Source organism: Oratosquilla oratoria, chromosome 18 (assembly GCF_046742065.1).
Source record: "Oratosquilla oratoria isolate Oo_2021 chromosome 18, ASM4674206v1, whole genome shotgun sequence".
Taxonomy (NCBI): Eukaryota; Metazoa; Arthropoda; class Malacostraca; order Stomatopoda; family Squillidae; genus Oratosquilla; species Oratosquilla oratoria.
The window spans coordinates 2,970,436-2,991,337 of NC_134794.1; the positions used below are offsets into that span (position 1 = coordinate 2,970,436).

Genomic DNA, 20,902 nt, shown 5'->3' on the forward strand with positions numbered 1-20,902 from the left:
ACATACACAACATTTTTTATTAGGAATACTATATAATGGTCTACAAAAATAATTTATAGTCTACATCGATTCAAATTCCTTACTACAATAACCTTAACATGAAACAAAAACTATTTGTAATTACTAGGCATGGCAAGGTCCGTCATTCTAAAATATATCCATTTCTGTTAGGTTCATTTTGTTGATTATATGAGTTATCTACACAGTTTCCAGTTATAAAACAGAGCAAGATTACACACCAGCAATTTCTCCACGCTGCAGCTTGGAAAAAACATCATGTAGCATTTTGTTGCATAAAGCTGCATAGGGGTTCATTTGTACCAGCTGGAAACAAAGGTTTGCAAGATTTTAGTTAGGGACCAATAAATCATTGTCATCTAATAAAGCAAATTAGAGATTTTTACATACACTTCATTTTTCTCGTCATATGATACCTGAAAAAAGTGGAATCTGAAATACAAAGCAGTTGCTTTCAATGAAAATACTGAATATTTCTAAATATAAAACATTCCATGAACCTGGGCATAAATGGTTTTACTGAGGTAAAGATAGGCTGCTTTCATTGAGGCCAAAATTTGGTTTTGAATAAGATTTCTGTGATTATACTGAAAGAAAATATATTCCTAGGTGTGCTGAAATCAGCTGTTAAATAATTAGATATGTCTACAAGTGAGCTAGTCTTTTAGAAAACTAGAGGTTGCAGCCAGTGGCAGATCAAGGACCAAAATTTCGGGGGTGGAGGTGGGGGAGGCTGACCTGAATTTGTAAATGTAGATGACACTTTGGGTGGAGGGGCTAACCTGAATTTTGTAAATATAGATGACATTCTTGAAGAGATGTACTCTGTAGCACGAATATGATGATTCTGAATGTAAATTGAAGTATGTGTTTGGATTTTAGTTTTCTTTTCACAATATTGGGCAAGAGTAATACTTAATATTACATTTTAAAGTTTTACCCTCAATGTGTTGAATATACTTCTGCCACTGTAACACTGCTTTTTGTCATGTACCAGTGTACACGTGGCAGGTTTCTCGACCTTTACAATGAGGTAATGAAAGAACATATTTGGGGGGGGGGGCTTCAGCCCCCTCAGCCCCCCTGGATCTACCACTGGCTGCAGTTGCCAAACAAAATAAAATTGGGAATTAGGAAAGGCATAGTAATCGTGTGAAGATATGGTCAAAATTACAAGAGTAAAGCATCCTGATAATATTTTGTGATCCATAATGAGGTCAAATACAAAAATAAATAAACAAATAGAATAATAATGAAAAAATATATATATATAAAAAGAAATGTGCACTAATTGACAGATTACAGCATGTTGCTTAGGTATTCATACAAATGGATTTTAAAACTTCAAACAGTGATATATTCCATCATCTTTGCAGGAAGTTTATTCCGTTCAATGAAAATATGGTTGGTAACAACTGTTTCTACCGGTTTCTATAATAGATATGCAGAAATGATGCCTATCACATACTCTCCACCACCAATGCTTGTTGACATTTTCACCTCCACCTAGGGTATGGCCTTGAGGGGCTAGTATATGATCCTCAGACTAGGCCCAAATTAACTTAATGTTTTTATTTTTCACATTTTCCTTTACCTATTTTTTTTCCCAGTCAAACAAGGACAAGTGATCTGATACCTACTTTCTGTTCCCTAATTTAGTAAAATGACAATACAGAAACAAAGCAAGGACATTACATGTATCCATAGTAATGGCAGAAGGAATGCTGTAGTGATGAGAGGGTAGATCATCTGCCTTCATGGGATGCAAATCTATATACCACAAGGCTTCTTCTTCCATATAAGGGAGGTAGCCAGCCAAGTGATGCCCTCACCCTCTGCTCATCACATAACCATCCATCACCCACTTATTTCCCTTTTATCTTAGCTCCTTGTGGAAGAAGGCCCATCCCTGTCCCTCACCCACTGTCCATGTCAGAAGCTATGCACCAAGATACAGCACATCCACAGCAAAGTCTCACAGCCTAAGTTGGTTAACTGCCACCACTTCATTTATATGGCAACTCTCCCTCCTCATCCCCAGACAAGTTAAGTGAGAAAATTAGGAGAAACCCCTTTGGGCTGCATCGATTTATCATCCATTCACAACCATTCTCCACTTGCACCCATCTCTTGCTTTCTCCCTTCCCTGACATTCTCCTTTTACCTAAGGTCCCCTTCACACCATCCATTCATCTCATTCTTGCCTACTACTCTCATTCAGTACAACAAAAACATCAGCTCAAAGACTCTTCCCAGAGATTAATGGAAGGGGCCCTGGACTGTTGCCAGCCACTGTGAGGCCACAGGTTTCCAGTTAGTAAAACTCAAGACCAACTCTAATAGTGGATAGAAAGGTGGTGAAGTCACTCAGTACATCCATGATATCACAGGAAAATTTCTTACCAACAAATCATGTTTGGCAAAAGATGTTATCTGCATTTTTCAAGATTCTTTATCTTGGTAACTATACACTACAAGGAAAGGAACGTGAATTAACTAATCAAATTAAGGTTTACCTGTGCCTTTGCAAATTCTGAACCAAGGTCTGCTGCTCGCTGAAAGTCTTGTTTAGCATCTTCATCATGGCCCTGGAGCCGGTGCACCATGGCACGTTGTGTCCAGGCTTGGCATGCAGCACGACCTTTACCCTTTGACACGTCCAGAGCCTTTTCAAGGTCCTGCATTGCCTCTGTTAAAATATTGGAAATGTATTTTTTGAAGAGGAAATAGAGGCTTTTCAATCAAGTCCACCAATTTTAATTCAATTGAGATATTACTCTTTGTTAATTATGAATTAGACTGAACTACATTACTTCATCACTGCTACAAGTAACTGCATCTTATTCAGCTTATGGATATCACTGTAGCAAAAAGAGTTAAGTCATCATCAAGCCTCTCACTATGATGATGCATTCCACATATGTTACTCTGACTAGCTACACATTATTCTATTCAATTAAAAAGGCATACCATACCAAAGTGCTACATTATTGATTCCAGATAAACTCAAATTACATACATAAATTATGTACATTTTGGTCTGCAAAAAATACTGAGGTAGTTAAGAACTAAATGTATTATACTAACATGCAGGGATGTCTTCCCTACTGCATAATCTCACAACTTTCCTTCAGAACCAATTTACCCACCAGTTCCCTTTTCCCTCCCATTACTCCTTCCCACTCTCTAGTGTCCTTCCTAAACTCTTAGCACATTTGGTGTATTGTCACCTACCATCGATCTTGCCCTGGAGCCTGAGGGCCTGTGCGCGGTTGTTGTATCCAGAAGCACGGTTGGGTGCAATTGCTATCGCTGCCCCGAACTTAACCAATGCTTCATCAACATCACCTGCTTCAGCCAGACGGACACCTTCCACTTCCAATGCCTTTGCTTCACATGCTTCTGAGCTAGTGTCATCTGGGTCTGGTAAAAAGGAAGGAAATGTTTTGTCAGATGTTTATTGCCAACCTATTGGGTAAGCACAGATGCCTACACTCACTGAATAAATCACTCCATTTTTCTTGCAGAAGACCCCTGGCCCAATTTCATGGAACTGCATCTACCCATGGAGGCACTGTTGTAACAGAGAATAAATGAAATGGGGATTGACCTGCTATTGTACAAAACTGCTCACTTAGCCCCACCTCCACCGAAGGCAAGGAAGTGCAGACTTTACGGTGCACTTACTTGTGTTAGTTTCTAGATAATAGAGATAATTGTTGCCTCAAGTTTCAAAGACTGGAAACAATGGTTCTTGGGCCCTTCAACAGATCTCTTTGGGATTTATTTATTTATTCGTTTTTATTTTACTCATTTTCACTGTTATCTACATTGTATCAGTGTCAGATTGTTTCTATGTCACAAGCTAAAAATAGTAGGAGGGGGGAGCTGTCACAAGTTGTCAGCTCTCCATGTGTGAAAAGGTATAATAAATATAGCTGAAATTTATAGAGATTTTGGGCTCAGTCTGAAGACCACGTGTCAGACGCTCAGGGAGGTTATGGACTTTGAAAATGGACAGTTCTGCTGTCCATTTACCAGGACCACCATAAGCGGGTACCTGTAATTAGTCCCTTTTTGTAAACTCTCAGACATCTTTCAATCAGAAAACTAAACCAGGGAGGAAAATATGAAGTGTCAAGACAAGGAGGACTAATAGCTATTAGAAATGATCTTCGGTCTATTTTGTCTACATTCATTTAAAATCAGCACACTACAGCGGCACAGGAAAAGTTATGATTGCATAACAATATATACAGATACTGTATACATAACTCGTCACTCACATGCTCACACCTACGCATAAATACAAACACGCAAACATTTACTGGACTCGAGGTGTCCTACAGACATGTAACAGACGAAAGTTTCAAGAGTCAAGGGTTCAAATCCCGGTATAATTTCAAACCAAAGAAATCACAACAGACAGGACGATATTGAAATTTTCTCTTGGTAACTCTAAAATCATGATTAAGTAATTACATGTACACAAAACCATGTACATACAGATTCATATATAAAAAATGCAGTACATACAAAAAAAATTAATAGTTCATGTAAACTAGTTTAAAACTTCAAGCTTCAAATTATAGTTTGAGTTAAACAAAGACAAAGAAATAGACGGAACATTGAATTAATTCAGTCATGTAATATAGTTCAAGAAAACTGGAAAAAAGAACAAATGCTAGATAGACTACATATCTAGGGTCAAAAGGGCAAAATCCAAACTGAGGGTTTGTAAAGTCAGTTCACTTACCACGAAGATCACTAGGGATGTCCTCGTCATAGACACATTCACCCATGGGCAGGAGTGGGTTGAATATAGAGTTAAGGATTTGACGATCAGCTGGACACGACATCTGGGTGGTACAAAGCACCAGGTGTTAGCAAAAGGGGGCTGTGCAGGGATTTGGAAAATAATCGGATTTGAAGAGGTGGTTATAATGACTTGAAAATGTAAAGCAGCTAAATATACATAGTCGAACATTGATTATCCGGCATCCATGGTAAAACAATACTCTCTTGTCTTACGCTGCAGTAACATGGTATACACAATAATGAAATATAATAGGTACAGGTACATGTGGAACGAACAACACATTTCTGTAATGTGTAGTGTCCATTCACCATCATGGCCCCGACATGGTTAAATTAAGTGCCGCCCGCCACACACACCACCACTACTACCACATCCCACATCTGATGGTTACTAGCACGATTCACATATAACATTCATCCACAAAACAACGTTTATATACACATCATTCATACACACAACTCATGATAAATAAATCATGCATTAAAAGTACATTAGGGGGAATTTGCTATACCTTTTTTCACCAAAACGTGCCGTCCCACCAGAACGTGCCCCCCCCCCCTTCCTCCTCTTGTCGGGGCCCTGTTCACCATGACTCGTAGATGTGTATGTTTACGAGCGATAAGGCGCGCGCGTGTGTAATCACCTAATTGTACATAACAAGATCTAAGAATATAAGGTCTAACCACTTCCGACCGAATTTCGAGGGAGTTGGCGCAGCGGGCCCGTGAACGTCACCTGGCTGTTCAAAGTGGGGTTAGCGGGTCCTATAGCTGTCAGTTGAAGTTGGTCCGTCGTTCGAAAATGACGTCGCCTTCGCTCGCACTGCTCCACGCAATTAGTTATATTCTGACAAATATTATATAAAATATATATATATATATAAATATATATAAAATATTATAGTTCCTGTCTATATATATGAATATATATGATATATAATATATATATATAATATATAAAATATTATAGTTCCTGTCTTCCTTGGCGTTTCACAGTTTTCTTCAGTGTATCACAAAGAGAAAATGGACTCAGCCAAATGACGCCAGAAGCTGCGCAGAAGAATGTAAACGGTTTGACCTGTATATTTAGACCGACCTTGGTACCTAACACAGGGAAGGAGCAACGATCCTTAGGTCCAGTCTACTTTCCAATTTATCATACCTAGCCTCAAATTCATGTACAGTTCCAACTTATTCTACTGTGTATCCTTAATTTCCAATTATCATATCTAGATTTTAATTCATGCATTGTTCCAACTTGAGCTACATCACCTTTTCAACTATTCTAAATATTCATGCATCTATATAGAAAAATGTAATTCATCACATCCTTTAGATATGTAGTTTCCCTGAATTTGTTTTAGTGACCTATTAAATTTTCATCACCTCTTCATCCACATAGTGAAAAACCGTACGTCGCCCCAATAATTCTGCTGGTACGACTGTCACGTGACAGGTTGTCTTTTATCAACACTAATTGTTTTCCTCTTCCGTTTTATTTTATTTGTAATATTTCCCAAGGAATAATTAAGCGATGGCCTTTTGCAGCTATTGCCCATTTACAGTACTTCATTTTTTTTATTGAAATCCAATTTTCATTCTTGATTCCATGCAAAAAAATATATATTTTTGCAATACCTCATAGTCCTTTTCGTATTTCACTCTTCTCGTGATTTTGCGTCATCTGCAAACATGCTGACATGTGTGCGTGTGGGTGAGGTTTTCCTGTTGGTATAAACATATTTCGTAGAACAAGACAACACTTTCTGTATTGATTCCCTTGTAGATATGTTCCAATTGTCATAACATCAGTCAGACCTATGGCGGCGGCACAGTAGGTATTTCTTGCAACATGCTACTTGTTTTTGCTAATTTGAATAGAAACGACTTATGTAACGATCTTTTGTTTTTCAAAATTCCAAATGACAAATAACTTGCGTCGTACAGTGAGAGGCTGAATGGCGAACTAAGAGACCTACATGAATATTAGACACAAATTGTTGAGATGTTCTTACGGATGTCTAGAATATTGCAACCAAAGTCGTTTCTACTCAAACGAAGTAGCAAAAGCAAGTAGCATGCTAGCCTAATGTGCCGCCACATTTATATGATGTAGTGTATTAGTGTTTCATGTTTCGTACACTATATACATTTTTTAAATTAATGGCAAAAGACGGATTAAGGGGTCTTGTCAATAGAAATAAGATTATCAAGTACCGGAGATTACAATCAAAAGGGTCAGTGAGAGGGATCAATCAGATTCGCCGGATACGTGGAAATATTGGCCAATCAGGTGCGTCGAATTCGGAAAAGCATGGTCCAATTAGGCGCGTCGATTTCGGGAGTATGGAACGTCATCTGTCTGGCCGCGTCCATCGTCGTAAGAAGGTCATTCGCATGATCAAGCAGTTTGTCAAACAAGTGTTTGAAGTGGTGTTTGATCATGTTAATGGGATATTTGGTTGTCGAACACGTTTGTCTAAGGTGTTTGACAACCTAATACACCATTCACACGGTCAAACATCACTTCAAACATTTGCTTGACAAACCGGGTTTGTCAAACCATTTGCCCGTGTGAATGGCCCTTTAGATATACCTAGTAGTAAAAAAAAATCATTAACGTTCTGCTGCAGTTCATGTCTCTCCCGCAATCCTGCTGACATCTGTTAGGTGACGGGTTGTCTTTTATCAACACTCAAATATTTCTTTTCTATTGATTTTGCGTCTAGGATCTTTTTCTTTTTCAGTATACTGCAGTCATCATTGTTCACTATTATCATCTGCAAACATGTTGGCATAGATTTGTGTATTATCCATCATGTCACTGCCATAAATAAGAAACATTAGATTCTAGCATTTAACTTTTTGGAACTCCGGGATGACTATGCGATAGAAGATTCATTGCAGGTTCCTTCTTTTTAGAAAACCCTCGTGGATCTGTGGCCTTCAACATTTATAAACAGGAGGAAAGCAAAGTTGAGACAGTAAAATATTTCGTCTACTTCATTTTCAAGTAATACATGAAAGCTCTACTGCAGGATTAAGATCAAAAGTATTTCTTTATTAAGTTATTTGTTGTTAGGGCAGACCTTGATTTGTATGTCGAAACTTGTATTGCCACAGTTGTATCATATAATTTATCTCCTAATACACTTGATATTTTTCATCGGATGATAGTCATAATAGTTATACAAATTTCGACATAAAAATATGTATTTGTTATTAATATCACTGTTATTATCATTATCGTTATGATTATCATTATCATCACTATTACTGTATCGTTATGATTATCATTATCATCACTATTACTGTAACTGTTGCCATAATTATTACTATAATTATTAGTGGCAGTAATAGTGGCAGTGGTAGCATTCACAATTGTTATTTTCATTATTTATCTCTAGTGGCCTTCTTCCCTCAAACTGATTCTATAAACCCGAAGACAAAATCTCGACTGTTAGAGGGCATCTTGTCTTAGGAATCTAAGCCTAAACGGGGATAAACTGGCAGTCACATAGTCATTACAAGTGTTGAAGAATTAAGAAATAGGTTGGGTTAGGAAAGGCAACCCCAAAACTTTTGTTGTTTAGAAAAAAAAAACGGATCATGTCACCTTCGCACGTCCTTTCCCATGGCGCCGTCGTATGCATGACAATCTTTATCTTATCTTGTTGCTTTATCATTGCATAGATACTTCGATGTTAAATATAAATATAGATGTCTGAAAACAACCCTGATAACCTATTCACTGCATTTTACGAATTGATTATTTGTTTTAGCTGTTACCAGGCAACTTCAGTCATCTATGATGAAAACACAAATCACAACAGAGACCACGCTTGATATTAAAATGTGCGAATAACCACTAGGAAATCAGACAGACGGAAAACCAAATGCTTTCGTCCAAGGTCTATAGATCTTGCTTTCGTCTATTAAGACATCTTCAGGGTACGTGAGATAAACAGAAGGAGCAACAAATAAATAAAGAAGAAAAAAAGAGAGAAAACAAAAAAATAATTAAGGGAAGTACAATGGAAGGGTGGGTGATGAGGGGGAAGATGTGCACTGTACAAATGACCTCACCTAGGCCGGGGGGTCTGCTGTTTCATTTATGTATGACGTGAGGAATCTGAATATAAAAAGCCTTCCATCACTCTGTCCTGGCTCAAGAAATATATGACAATTAATATTTAAAAATTGTTTTTGTTTTTCATGGGAACCAAAGAGAAGCTCACACTCGCCACCAACCGACCCTCCATTTAATGCCGCTATATAGATGACATTTTCGTTAGAGTCAAAGATATTCAAGAACTCCAAAGACTAAGAGAACAACTCACAGAAGCTTCCGGCCTTAATTTTACGTTCGAAGAATCGAACAACGGACGTTTGCCCTTCCTCGATGTCTTAGTAACCAGTCATAACAACAAGTACACCACATCAGTATACGTAAAACCAAGCAACAAAAACCTGTCTTAATGGTAAAAGTGAATACCCTCAACGATATTTAAACTCCACTATCAACATCAACGCATACATACGACGCGCCACATCACACTGCTCTACATGGAAAGATACACACACTAAACTGGAAAGACTTACCTAAGTCCTTATTAACAATGGGTATAGTAACAGGTTAATTAACGAAGCAACACAACGAGCCATCAACAACTGGTATTCCAACAAACCCACCACACAAAAACAAGAAAACATCAATATATATTACAGAAATTACATGTCATCAGAATATAAGACAGATGAAAAAGTCATTAAGGACATATTTACAAAACACGTCAAGCCCACTGACCCAGAAGACAAAATATCACTGACCATATACTACAAGACCCGAAAGACGTCACAACTTTTACTGAGAAACCGCCCTCCCAAATCGACACCGTCTTTACAAGAAAACCACGTCATTTACCAACATAACTGTACCGTTGAGAACTGTGGGTCTCAAACATACATTGGAATGACGAGGACTAAACTTACAAGACGTTTGACCTGCCACCTACAACATGGATCCATAAAGAATCACTATAACACCAAACATAATACTTCCCTCACCCGTCAAAACTTAGAAGGAACAGTAATAATAGACAGAGAAAGAGACTCCCGCAGATTAGCATTTATTGAAGCAATTTACATAGCAGAATTAGAACCAACCATGAACATACACAGTATAGACCTCCAGATTCTCCCATCCCACAAGCGCACTGACCTCACCTCTCCTAGTGATTCCTGATGACTACGAAGCAGCCAATCAGGATGATCGCTTCACACGACACCATCCAATCAGAAATAAGATAGTATATAAACATCAAACACACACACACACAAACAATTAGCCTGAAGATGGTCTCCAGAGAAGACCGAAACGTTGCAACCTCATACGGACAGCTACTCAGCAAACTATCAGTCCAACACCGTAAATTAGCAAGAGAAATTGAAGTTCTTAACAAAAAGATAAACAATGCAGAAACAGCAATATTATTTAATCTCGTCTGTCAACAAGAGAATATATATATAAACATATATATATATATACATATAATATACATATATATATATATATATATATATATCATGTATACATACAGTATGTATATATGTATATATATGTCATTAAAATTTGCAGCAGCTTCTGCGTTCACGAGTTTTTTGCTGACATTCTCGACTTTTCTAATGCTGGCGCGCTGAGTCGTGCTAAGTTCTTTAATTACCTGACCAAATAGCATTGGAGGTATAAGTAAAGGCATCGGAATTATCTTCTCTAATTTTATGCAGAGCTTTCGCCTAACTGTTAGGCATCTTCAGTGCTAATCTGGAATTCTGGAATTCAAGAAAAGACCACCTCGCTTGCGCGGGATCGGGTTTTGTGGGAGGGGAAGAACGTCTGTTAGAAAATGAAAAGATAGTAGTGTATAAAAGAGGGCTATTGCCACCGGGCGAATTGCGAGCGATTAGGGGCTAGTTTGTTGTCGTGGCTTTAGGAGAACTGGGCTAGGAACTTGGACGGTGGCGCCAATGCCGGGAGGAAGAGCATATTATATCACCAACGAAAGTTTGGAAAATGGTAGGAGACGTAGTAGGAGAGAAAGGGGGAAAAAACGGAAAAATCTTTAGTGGGAGGTAAACTGAAATGAGAAGATGTAGTATAAGAGAAAGTGAGAAAGGAAGCGAATTTTAGTCGAAGAAAAAGGAGGTGTATATGTTTGTGCGTGGGATGCGGCTATGTTCGTGAGAGGTGTATGTGTGTAATTTACGGTTAGTGAGTAGATTTCACTTCCCGCGTGTAGAGGGCGTTCCTGATTAGCCCCAGGTAAGGCATGAGAATTCCTGTTTTACCCCAGGTCGGGTTTGAGTAGCGATATCATTATTATTACCATTACTATTATTACTTCACAATACTCCTGCAGAAAAGGGAACTGTGAAGCCCTCAATGAAACATACATAGGGATGACTACGACGAAGCTCACGAGGCGTCTCACCCTTCATCTCTCCAATGGCGCTATCAAGCGACACCACGAAGTCGTACATCAGACCCCACTGACAAGAAAGAATTTGGAGGAGGGCATCACTATTTTACAGACAGAAACAAACCACACACGCCTTCATATCCTAGAAGCCTTATACATAAAAGATAAAAACCCCACGATGAACAGACAGACTCCGGATCCATTTACTATTCCCACATCAAAAGACATCGAGGTGACCTTACGGATCAGCCGCTAGGCCTGGGGGCGGAGCTTAGTGTTCCTGCCTCCTGATTGGTCAACCGGATCAGCACACAAGTGTCTGTGATCTGTGTATTGTGTATTTAAGATAATTTCCCACACACTGTACTCATTAGCACTGAAGATGCCTAACAGTTAGGCGAAAGCTCTGCATAAAATTAGAAAAGATAATTCCGATGCCTTTACTTATACCTCCAATGCTATTTGGTCAGGTAATTAAAGAACTTAGCACGACTCAGCGCGCCAGCATTAGAAAAGTCGAGAATGTCAGCAAAAAACTCGTGAACGCAGAAGCTGCTGCAAATTTTAATGACATTTGCCTTAAAGAGGATCTGCTGCCCAACTATAGCAATATATATATGTATATATATACATATATTCATGTATGTGTATACCTCTGTTTTACTTATATTTTAATTTATTTTTGCGGGGTGGAATTTGGGAGAAAAATGAAGGGGGAGTTCACGAATGTTGAGAATTCATAAAGGGGGGAATAAAGTTGAAAAGGTTGAAAGCCTTGGTAACCTAGTTACCATGTTATACTACAATTATCTTTACAATAAAGTTATCTAATTTATACAGACTCTTACTTAAATTTCTATCAACAGAATTTAAGATAACTGTATTCAATGATGTTTGTGTCTAACAATGAGTTACAATAACAAATCTTCTGTTGCTGTTGACCCGTTCTGTCACTTTACTTGTATTGGTTCCGTCTCGTGTCTAGTTTTGATTAATGTAAAAATGATCACAGTGTTTACATGGAATACTGTAAACACACCCATATTTACTGTAAGGGAAAATTTTCATGAGGAGGCTTTTGATGGAACTGTTTCTAAACATGTCGTTGATTATAAAACATATCGCTTGTGAAAGCCATGTATGACAACTCACGCTTGAAGGAATCGAGTTCCAAGTGGTTCACGGCAGGTCCACGTGACATAAAATTGATTCAAATCACTGTTATAATCCAAATAAGTGATTACCCTATGTACTAAACAGCTTTCTTTATTATATACAGAATAAACAAGAAATAAAAATGCACATAGATGATAAGAGACATGTACTAAGGTCGATTTAGCAGAATGGCTAGTGATCAATCACGACGTACGATGTACCTTTATTTCCACCTCTGCAAATTGGTACATTTGCCCTTTGAGTGCGTGCGCGTTCGTGTGTGTATTTACCTAGTTGTGGTTGTATCTTGCGGGAGGAGAGCTATGCTGGTGTATCTTTCCGCTTCCAGTTTATTCTTAAAGTCATGTATAGTTTTAGCACTCACTGTTTCCTCTTTCAGTTTGTTCCAGATATATATTACTGTGTGTGGAAAGCTATTCTTTTTCAGATCTCTTCTGTAACTGTCCTTCTAAAGTTACTTCACGTGTCCTCTTGTATTTACCAAATTGTATTTTACGGGAAGGGGAGCTATGCTCGAGATGTCCCGTCTTCATATCTCGTTTTATCTACACTGTTTTTAAATTCGTGTATTGTTTTTGCAAACACCACTTTCTCATCTAACTTGTTCCAAACATCTATTATCCTGTGGGGAAAGATGTTCTTTTTTAGGTCTCTTCCATAACTGTCTTTCTTGTGTGTGTGTGTATTTACCTAGTTGTATTTTACGGGAAGGGGAGCTATGCTCGTGGTGTCCCGTCTTCATATCTCATTTTATCTAAACTGTTTTTAATTTCATGAATTGTTTTTGCACACACCACTTTTTCGTCTAACTTGTTATTAGTGAGTGTGTGTGTGTGTGTGCGTGAGATCGAAGTTCGTTATCGCCTATCTAGGGTAAAATTCGACTCCTAGGGTAAGATAAACGAAGCGCTCAAATTCCCTCGTCTCAGACTGACCGGTTCAGTGTGTCTTAAATCTTCTTCATAGGCACACCTAAACTCTTGGCTTGCCCTTCTATCGATACAAAAACCCGCAGGATTTGGAGTTCTGTGAAAGGTATTTAAATTGTTATATTCACTGTTTCCTTTACAATCATGGCGTGGTTAAAACTGACATATAAAAATGCACAATCTGTGGAAAATGTGTATTCATATAGCACCTGGGTTTGTGTGGGTGTGTACGTGTGTATATACCCGTGCGTAGTATATGCATGCTTTCATTATGTATGTATATATGTATTTAAAATTATGTGTCCGTTGTATATGTATAGTCATATATGCTTGTTGTGAGGTATTAATGTACTCAGCTGCCATCGAATATTTCTACCTACGTTTTGAAACCTGATACACAAATATATATATATATATATATATATATATATATATATATATATATATATATATATATATATATATATATATGGAGAATACAGGATTTAGAGTTGCTGAATACAACTGCCCAGAACCGGCCATATTAAACAAATCCTTAAAATTACGGGGTTACTCATATATTTCTATGAGCTACTCGAATGCAAAGAAAAAAAAAAGTGGATGTGTGTTGCGGTGTTGTCTCGCGGATGCTTGGCCATACTTCTTGGGCTTGGCTCCTGACGCGAGATACATTCGACATTCGCTTTCGTCACAACTCAAAACGGTATTCAAGGTTATCTTGACAATGCTGACGCAGTTACAGATATTGATACATCTCACACGTGTAAGTCATTGTGATAGGAAATTTGTCCACGGTAGGATGAGAATGCACACATACACATTGTCGATCACGAATCCGTCACGTGACCCAAGACCGTGGTAACTCATACATGCATACACACACACACACACACACACACACACATATATATATATACACGTGTGTATGTATTTATCTAGTTGTATTTTGCTATGCTCGTAGTGATCCGCTATTGTATCTTTCTGCATCCAGTTTTTTCTTAAAGTAATGTAGTTTTAGCAGTTTCCTCATTCAGTTTGTTCCAGATATCTATCACTGTGTGGAAAGTTATTCTTTTTTCAGATCTTTTCTGTAACTGCCTTTCTTAAGTTTCTTCTCGTGTGTGCGTGTGCTTGCGTGCGCGTGTATTTACCTAATTGTAATATACAGGAAAGGGCTAATACTCGTTGGGTCCCGTCTCCTATTTCCTAATTTTCTAACATTCCCAAATTGATGTACGATTCCAACTTAATCTATATCTTCGATTTCCAATTATATTTAGATTGTGTGTGTTTACCTTATTGTGTACGTGTTTACCTGTGTGTTTGTTTACCTGTGTGCGTGTTTATACGTGTGTGCGTTTACCTAATTGTGCGTGTGTATTTACCTAGTTATATCTAACGGGAAGAGGAGCTATGCCCGTGGTGTCCCGACTTTATATCTCGCAGTGTCTTAGTTTGCTCTTACATTCGTGTGTTTACCTGTTTGTTCCTTCACCATACTACCAAAAGAAACGAAAATGCCAAGGAGTCACACTGAAATGAAGAAACTCGATTAAGTACCTTTTCAGCGTTTGACTCTGTCGAACGGAGTGGTGACGTATCCTTCACAGGCGCTGCGAGTACACTGGGTCTGTGAGGCACAAGACCAAACGATCAGGTGGTGGCGACCAACCTGCCAAATGTATACGAATTCCTCAGCATCCTCCTGTCCCCCATTTCTACGTCATATATAATTAAGACAGTGACTCATTTGGACCTCTGAATCCTTACTGTGTAACCCACACTCAAGAAGGTAATATGTGACATATTTAATACGCCAATTATCTAAATATTGTTCAAATTAAGTGGGTTTTCATCACGTGTGTGTGTGTGAGAGAGAGAGAGAGAGAGAAAGAGAACAATCTTGGATCACGTGTTGGACTCGTGATCGACAGCTGTTACATTCCCAGCTGAGAGATCAAATATATATGTGTGCGTGTGTGTGTGCGAGTATGTGTATGCGTGTTGTACATGGTTTTAAAATGATATACATTCATGATGCAAGCTTTTGATTACATACGAAGTCTTTATATGTAATCACTCAGAGGTCTCAATATGATATTGTGTGTAAAGGTGCATTTTCGAGTTTTACAGTAAAAAAAATAATCCCTATGAAGAATGGAAATAATAAACGACTAAAATAACAACACGAATCGAAATACTTATCACCTATCACGTGCGATAAATTTCCGTTTAATATTCACATATGGCAACTCATCACACCATGAGTGTTTCGGCCAATGAGAAAACGGAGCCTAGGGGCACGGCCAGCCGTGCCCACACATCCTCTCGCCTGATTGGCTCTTCGGCGGGAGGTGTTACTTTATATAACCTTGAAACCTGCTAGTTTCTAAGCCGAGTCACTTTATTGATTTTATTTCTGGCGGCGCCATACAATTTCACTCAATTTCGGGGATGCTACTTAGCCGCAAATTAATACAATGGGTTTACGCCTCCATGAGAAGGCCATTTCTTATTTTGAAAAAAAAAACTCCAGGAAGAATCATACACGAGGAAATATGTAAACGAGGAAAACGAGAAAAAAGGCTAGTTTTCCTGACGAAATATCTTCGTGTTCATAAATTGACGGATTTTTTATGCCGATCACTTGTTATCTAGTCTGAAGAACCGAAAGAATATGCAATTCTATTTGTGTGTGTATATATATATATATATGTATGTATATATATATACACACATATATGTGTGCAATAAAAACACTAGACGTGTGTTCTACAGTTGCAAGGTAACCATAATGAAAAGAAACGACCGGAGAAAAGCGCTTTCGTGTATTACATCCAGTGCAGAAATACATCTGCACATTTATACACACACACACACAAATATATATATATATAGAAGGAGCAATACTCATGGGGTTTCATCTCCTACTCTCCAATTATCATACTTATTCTTAAGCTCATATACAGTTCTCAAAACTTGGTTTACATCCTTGATTTAAATTCACATGTTTGCAATGAAGTATTTGAGAAGTATGGTGAGTGTTATATGAAGATAGAATGAGAAATGAGATGAGGAAGACAGCAGAGGTGGAGATGGACTTGGCGGATAGGGTAGATGAAAGAATATTGGGGTGCTTTAGGCACACACAGTAGAAGCAACGAATGAGGAAAGACTAACAGAGTGTAAAAGGCAAAGGTGGATGGAGTGAATCTGAGGGGAAGACCAAAAAGTGTGAAGGGGGCCTTGAGTAAAAGAGGAATGTCTGTTGAGCAGGGAAGGGAGAGGGCAAGAGATAGGTGTGAGTGGAACATGGTTGTGAATAAACAACAAATCAATGTGGCATAAAGGGATTTCTCCTCGTCTTCTCTATTTTTGCATTAAGGAATGACGAGAGGTTGCCATGGAAATGAAATGGTGGACCTTGCTACGGATGTGCTGTAAGTTTTGTACCTTGATGGTTAGGTTTTTGTAGTTAAGGGTATAGGTTACTGGTATTAAACTGACAACTAAACACACTGTTTGACACTCCACTGTCAAAGGAAGGGATTGATTAATGTTATGATAATTGTGTACCTCATGCAATCATATATTCTCTTCTAGCAATTGCTGCTGTGATCAGCTGATCATTGTTTACATCAGATAGTTATGCTTACCTCTAAGTAAGGAATTAAAAAGGTAATACAAGTGAAGTTACTATATGACTCAAAACAATGTTTGCTCTTTTGTAAATTTTATCCAAAATCCTACTGAGGAGAGGGTCATTGAACCATAGGGAAACTATGGGATCCCCCCCCAAAAAAATTCTTTCTTTGTCAAATTACAAGTCTTGTATGCCAGTACATCTTATATGATGGGAAATATGGTATCCTGTGGCATGCTTTCTGTCATCTTTTTTGGATTTTTATTTATTTATTTCATTTTATTTTTTTATTCCCTTGATCTATTCATTGTGTCCATAACAACTTATTAACCTTCGTTTCACCCTTTCTTCCACATTTACCAATATTCTATCTTGCCTTTGGGTCACTATGTTTTTTTTCTCAATTCTACTATTTACATCCATCTTAAGGGAATATATTACCACTTCCAGCTGCCTCCTTTAATCAACAATACACATCCATACAGGATTATCAGATGAACCTGAGGTCATTCCCATTCTTTCCTTTTTATGTACCATTCCAAATACTATTCATTATTATTATTATTTCAGTATCTTTTCATATAATCCCCTTTATTCATTCAGTATACCCATACCATCTTGGCAAGCTTTGGTCCGCACTTTCTTCCACTTTTACTAATATTCTTCCATGCCTTTGGGGCACTACATCTTAATTTTACCAACTCTACTCTCTATATCCATTTCAAGACAATACATCACCCCTTCCAACTGTCACTTTCAATCAACATTATATACATCCATACAGTATTATCATATGAACCCATGGTCATTTCCAGTTACAGTACCAAAATAATTAAAAATATACAGCTAGTTTTATTTCCTTTAAAAATAATTTGTCTCTTTTTTCTTCCAAAGAGTTTTTTTTTTCAATGGAATGGTTAAGTTAGGTTATATAGTAATATCATAATTATAATATTGTTACTATATAACCTAACTTAACCATTCCATTGAAAAAACCTCTTTGAAAGAAGTGACAAATGGTTGAATGATACTGAAATAGAACAAAAATATATATCATTATTACCCAAGCACTGTACTATGCACAAAAAAGGAGAAATTGGGATCATACGAATGAGATGACAATTAGCTAAAGACAAACTAAAATATTATATGTCTGTAAATTATTAACTCAAATTTGCAGTAGTCTTGTCGTCATTAATTGATAATTTCATTTCCTTTATTTTATTTTCCGTGTAGTCCCAGGCATTATAAGTAAGCGAGTGTAGCTTGAATTGTAGGTCTTTCATGTTCATCATCCTTGCTTCCTTGTATTATTTTTCTCTCTGGGGAATCAAGCCACTATTTATTTGACAAATTTAAAATGTAATAATGAAAAACAAGTACCAAGGAGAGCCTTGTATGTAAAAAATATATATAAAGAGAAAAATTAACAAAAATTACAAAATGCGGAAGACCAGGAAAATGTTGCTGTAAGGAAAAGATGGAGCGTAATTAATGTTTGTAAACAGAAGTTAAAACAAAGCACGAAGAACAGCACTATCGTAGAGGAAAAGAGCATCGCAAGTAAAGATGTGCCGTTTGAAAGTCCTAAGACGTCGACCATAAACCTAATCCTGAACCTGAACTTACTTTAGTATTAATATACTTGTTTATTCGATCTAATTCTAATCGTGCGTTTTCGCGACCCAGTATTAGCTGGGGATATCAAAACGGTACGTTCTTTTTTTTTCGTTATATTCTTTTTGTGTATTAACGTCTATGTGTTCTATATATTTAATGTGACTTTATTCTAGTTACAATAAGTGACGATATGTCATGTTAGATAAGCTTTTGTGAGATCAGTTTAGGTTAGGCGAGACTGGGTTGCGGAGGTGAAATTTTGTCAGGCTGTACGGGTTGGCTAGTTTTGGTGAAGTTAGGTCAAGTTAGATTAGTTATACAGGTATATAAGCAAATTAGAATGAAATGAAAAAGTACTATTTTACCTCCTTAATTTGAACAGCTATTTTGTCCTGAGAACGGATACAGTTTGAATGAATGAGGTATATAATTCTGTTCTTGAAAAAAAGTGTTTAAGACACTTGACTTGGCGGATGAAATATTCGGAATTTGTGAATGCTCTCACAGCATTTTATATATTTTTTGTATCTACATTACAATTTCAACAAAATTCCTTGGTAACCAAAGGTTTCTTCCGGAAATTAATATGAAAGGATGGTGAAAAAATAATTCCCGCAACCTTCCCGCTACCCGGCACTGAAACGCTTTTTGTCGAGAGGTTTTTCTTCCTATTCTAACATTACCTAACTTAAAAAGGCGTGCAGGGACAGACGTACAGGTTGCACTCTAGACAGTCATGATATCGCATGGGTGGCGAGTAGCGGAAATTATTTAATCACTATTGGAGTTGTCGTAGTATAGATGCAAAAATTTATACAAATTTCTGTGGAAGCGGGTGAGACGAAATGACGGGTATCTGGAAGGTTGCGGGAATTATTTTTCACCTTACCTTGATATTAAAATCCACAAGAAACCTCACCAAGAATTACTTATGGATTTGGAGTAATATAGATGTAAAAAACAAACAAAGTGTTGAGGGTGAGACGAAACTTCACAAATATGAACGCTTCCTACTTAAAATTTCGGATAATTGGCAGCAGTGTGGTATTGTTATTTTTAGTGTTATCATAAGAATCTGGAAAGTGACTGGCTGAAATGAAAAAAAATGAGCATTCGAATTTCATTAGTTAGCCAAGAAAACGTGTTATATTGTAAACCATAGTTATGGCAGGATTTTGCGAGTGAAGAAAAGGCTTGAATTTCCTGAGTTACGGAAACCCATATTATGGAAGCATTTTTTTTATTATTATTATCTGGGTGCTAGGTAGGGTGGCCATTTCCAAAAAGGACACTGCATATCGATGATTATAATATACAGTATTTTATTATATATATATATATATATATATATATATATATACATATATATAAGAAGAAGAAACTGAAAGGGTATAACATTTTTCATTTCTAATGAAACCGACAAAAAACTTATACTTGTATTTCTTACTAAGTTAAACACAACCAAAACCTAGTTGTATCCTCACCTTGATTGCCAGACTCTTTGGTCCAGTCAGATTTAAAGTCTTTCTTGCCATTTTCAGACTCGTTAACCTCATTGATTAATTGCCAAACCACAGTGCACCGTGGCCACCTCAGCACTGCTGCCTGAGTTGAGATGTGAATCATGCAATCACACGTTCTCCACATTGGTTCTGTGAAGTTCCTGTCTACCTCGGCTGCCGAGTTCCGACGTTGACCCCACATGATTTAATTGTACGGCATTGTTGTATACGTAGGGTTATTTATTTATATATTCTTTGTTAATTTTCTTATTTATTTATATATTTATTAATTCATTTTTGTTACACCCCAAGAAAGGAGGACAAATGCACGTCCGGCGTGAGGTTGCGCAGGATGGAGGACAAAGTGCTCAAAAGGAGGACTGTTTGGCCGAAAGGAGGACGTCTGGCCACCCTACCTATCACTAGGGTGGCCAGACGTCCTCCTTTAGGCCGGGCAGTCCTCCTTTTGAGCACTTTGTCCTCCATCCGGCGCAACCTCACGCCGGACGTTCATTTGTCCTCCTTTCTTGGTGTGTGACAAAAATAAATAAATAAATACATAAATAATCCTAGATATACAATGATGCTGTACAATTAAATTATGTGGGAGTACCCAGGCCAAGGTCAACGTCGGAACTCGGCAGGCGTAGACAGGAACTGCACAGAACCAAAGTTGTGAACGTGTGATTGCATGATTGACATCTCATACGTTGGGCT

General features: G+C 37.6%; 2 protein-coding genes across 4 annotated transcripts in view; one reads left to right on the forward strand and one right to left on the reverse strand.

Annotated features, from left to right (window-relative positions):
* On the reverse strand, nucleotides 1-20,233 carry LOC143034984 (tetratricopeptide repeat protein 36). 2 transcript variants are annotated; one of them, XM_076201354.1, is made up of 5 exons: nucleotides 20,168-20,233; nucleotides 4,775-4,877; nucleotides 3,253-3,441; nucleotides 2,535-2,707; nucleotides 1-324 (listed from the first exon to the last, which is right to left on the reverse strand). In XM_076201354.1, exons 1-5 carry the CDS (start codon nucleotides 20,216-20,218, stop codon nucleotides 232-234), a joined length of 609 nt encoding a protein of 202 aa, XP_076057469.1. In that variant the 5' UTR covers nucleotides 20,219-20,233; the 3' UTR covers nucleotides 1-231. The 2 variants fall into 2 exon arrangements, with proteins under 2 accessions (XP_076057469.1, XP_076057471.1); XM_076201356.1 differs by lacking the exon at nucleotides 20,168-20,233 and adding an exon at nucleotides 14,981-15,155.
* The window catches only part of LOC143034981 (phytanoyl-CoA dioxygenase, peroxisomal-like), a 16,277-nt gene continuing 8,756 nt past the window's right edge, over nucleotides 13,382-20,902 (forward strand). The window contains exon 1 of one of the 2 annotated variants that reach the window (XM_076201348.1): nucleotides 13,382-13,526. The gene's annotated coding sequence lies outside the window, so the exon portion shown is untranslated. Of the gene's footprint in view, nucleotides 13,527-18,756; nucleotides 18,776-20,902 lie in introns of those variants that run through there. The other variant, XM_076201350.1, reaches the window with a different exon arrangement.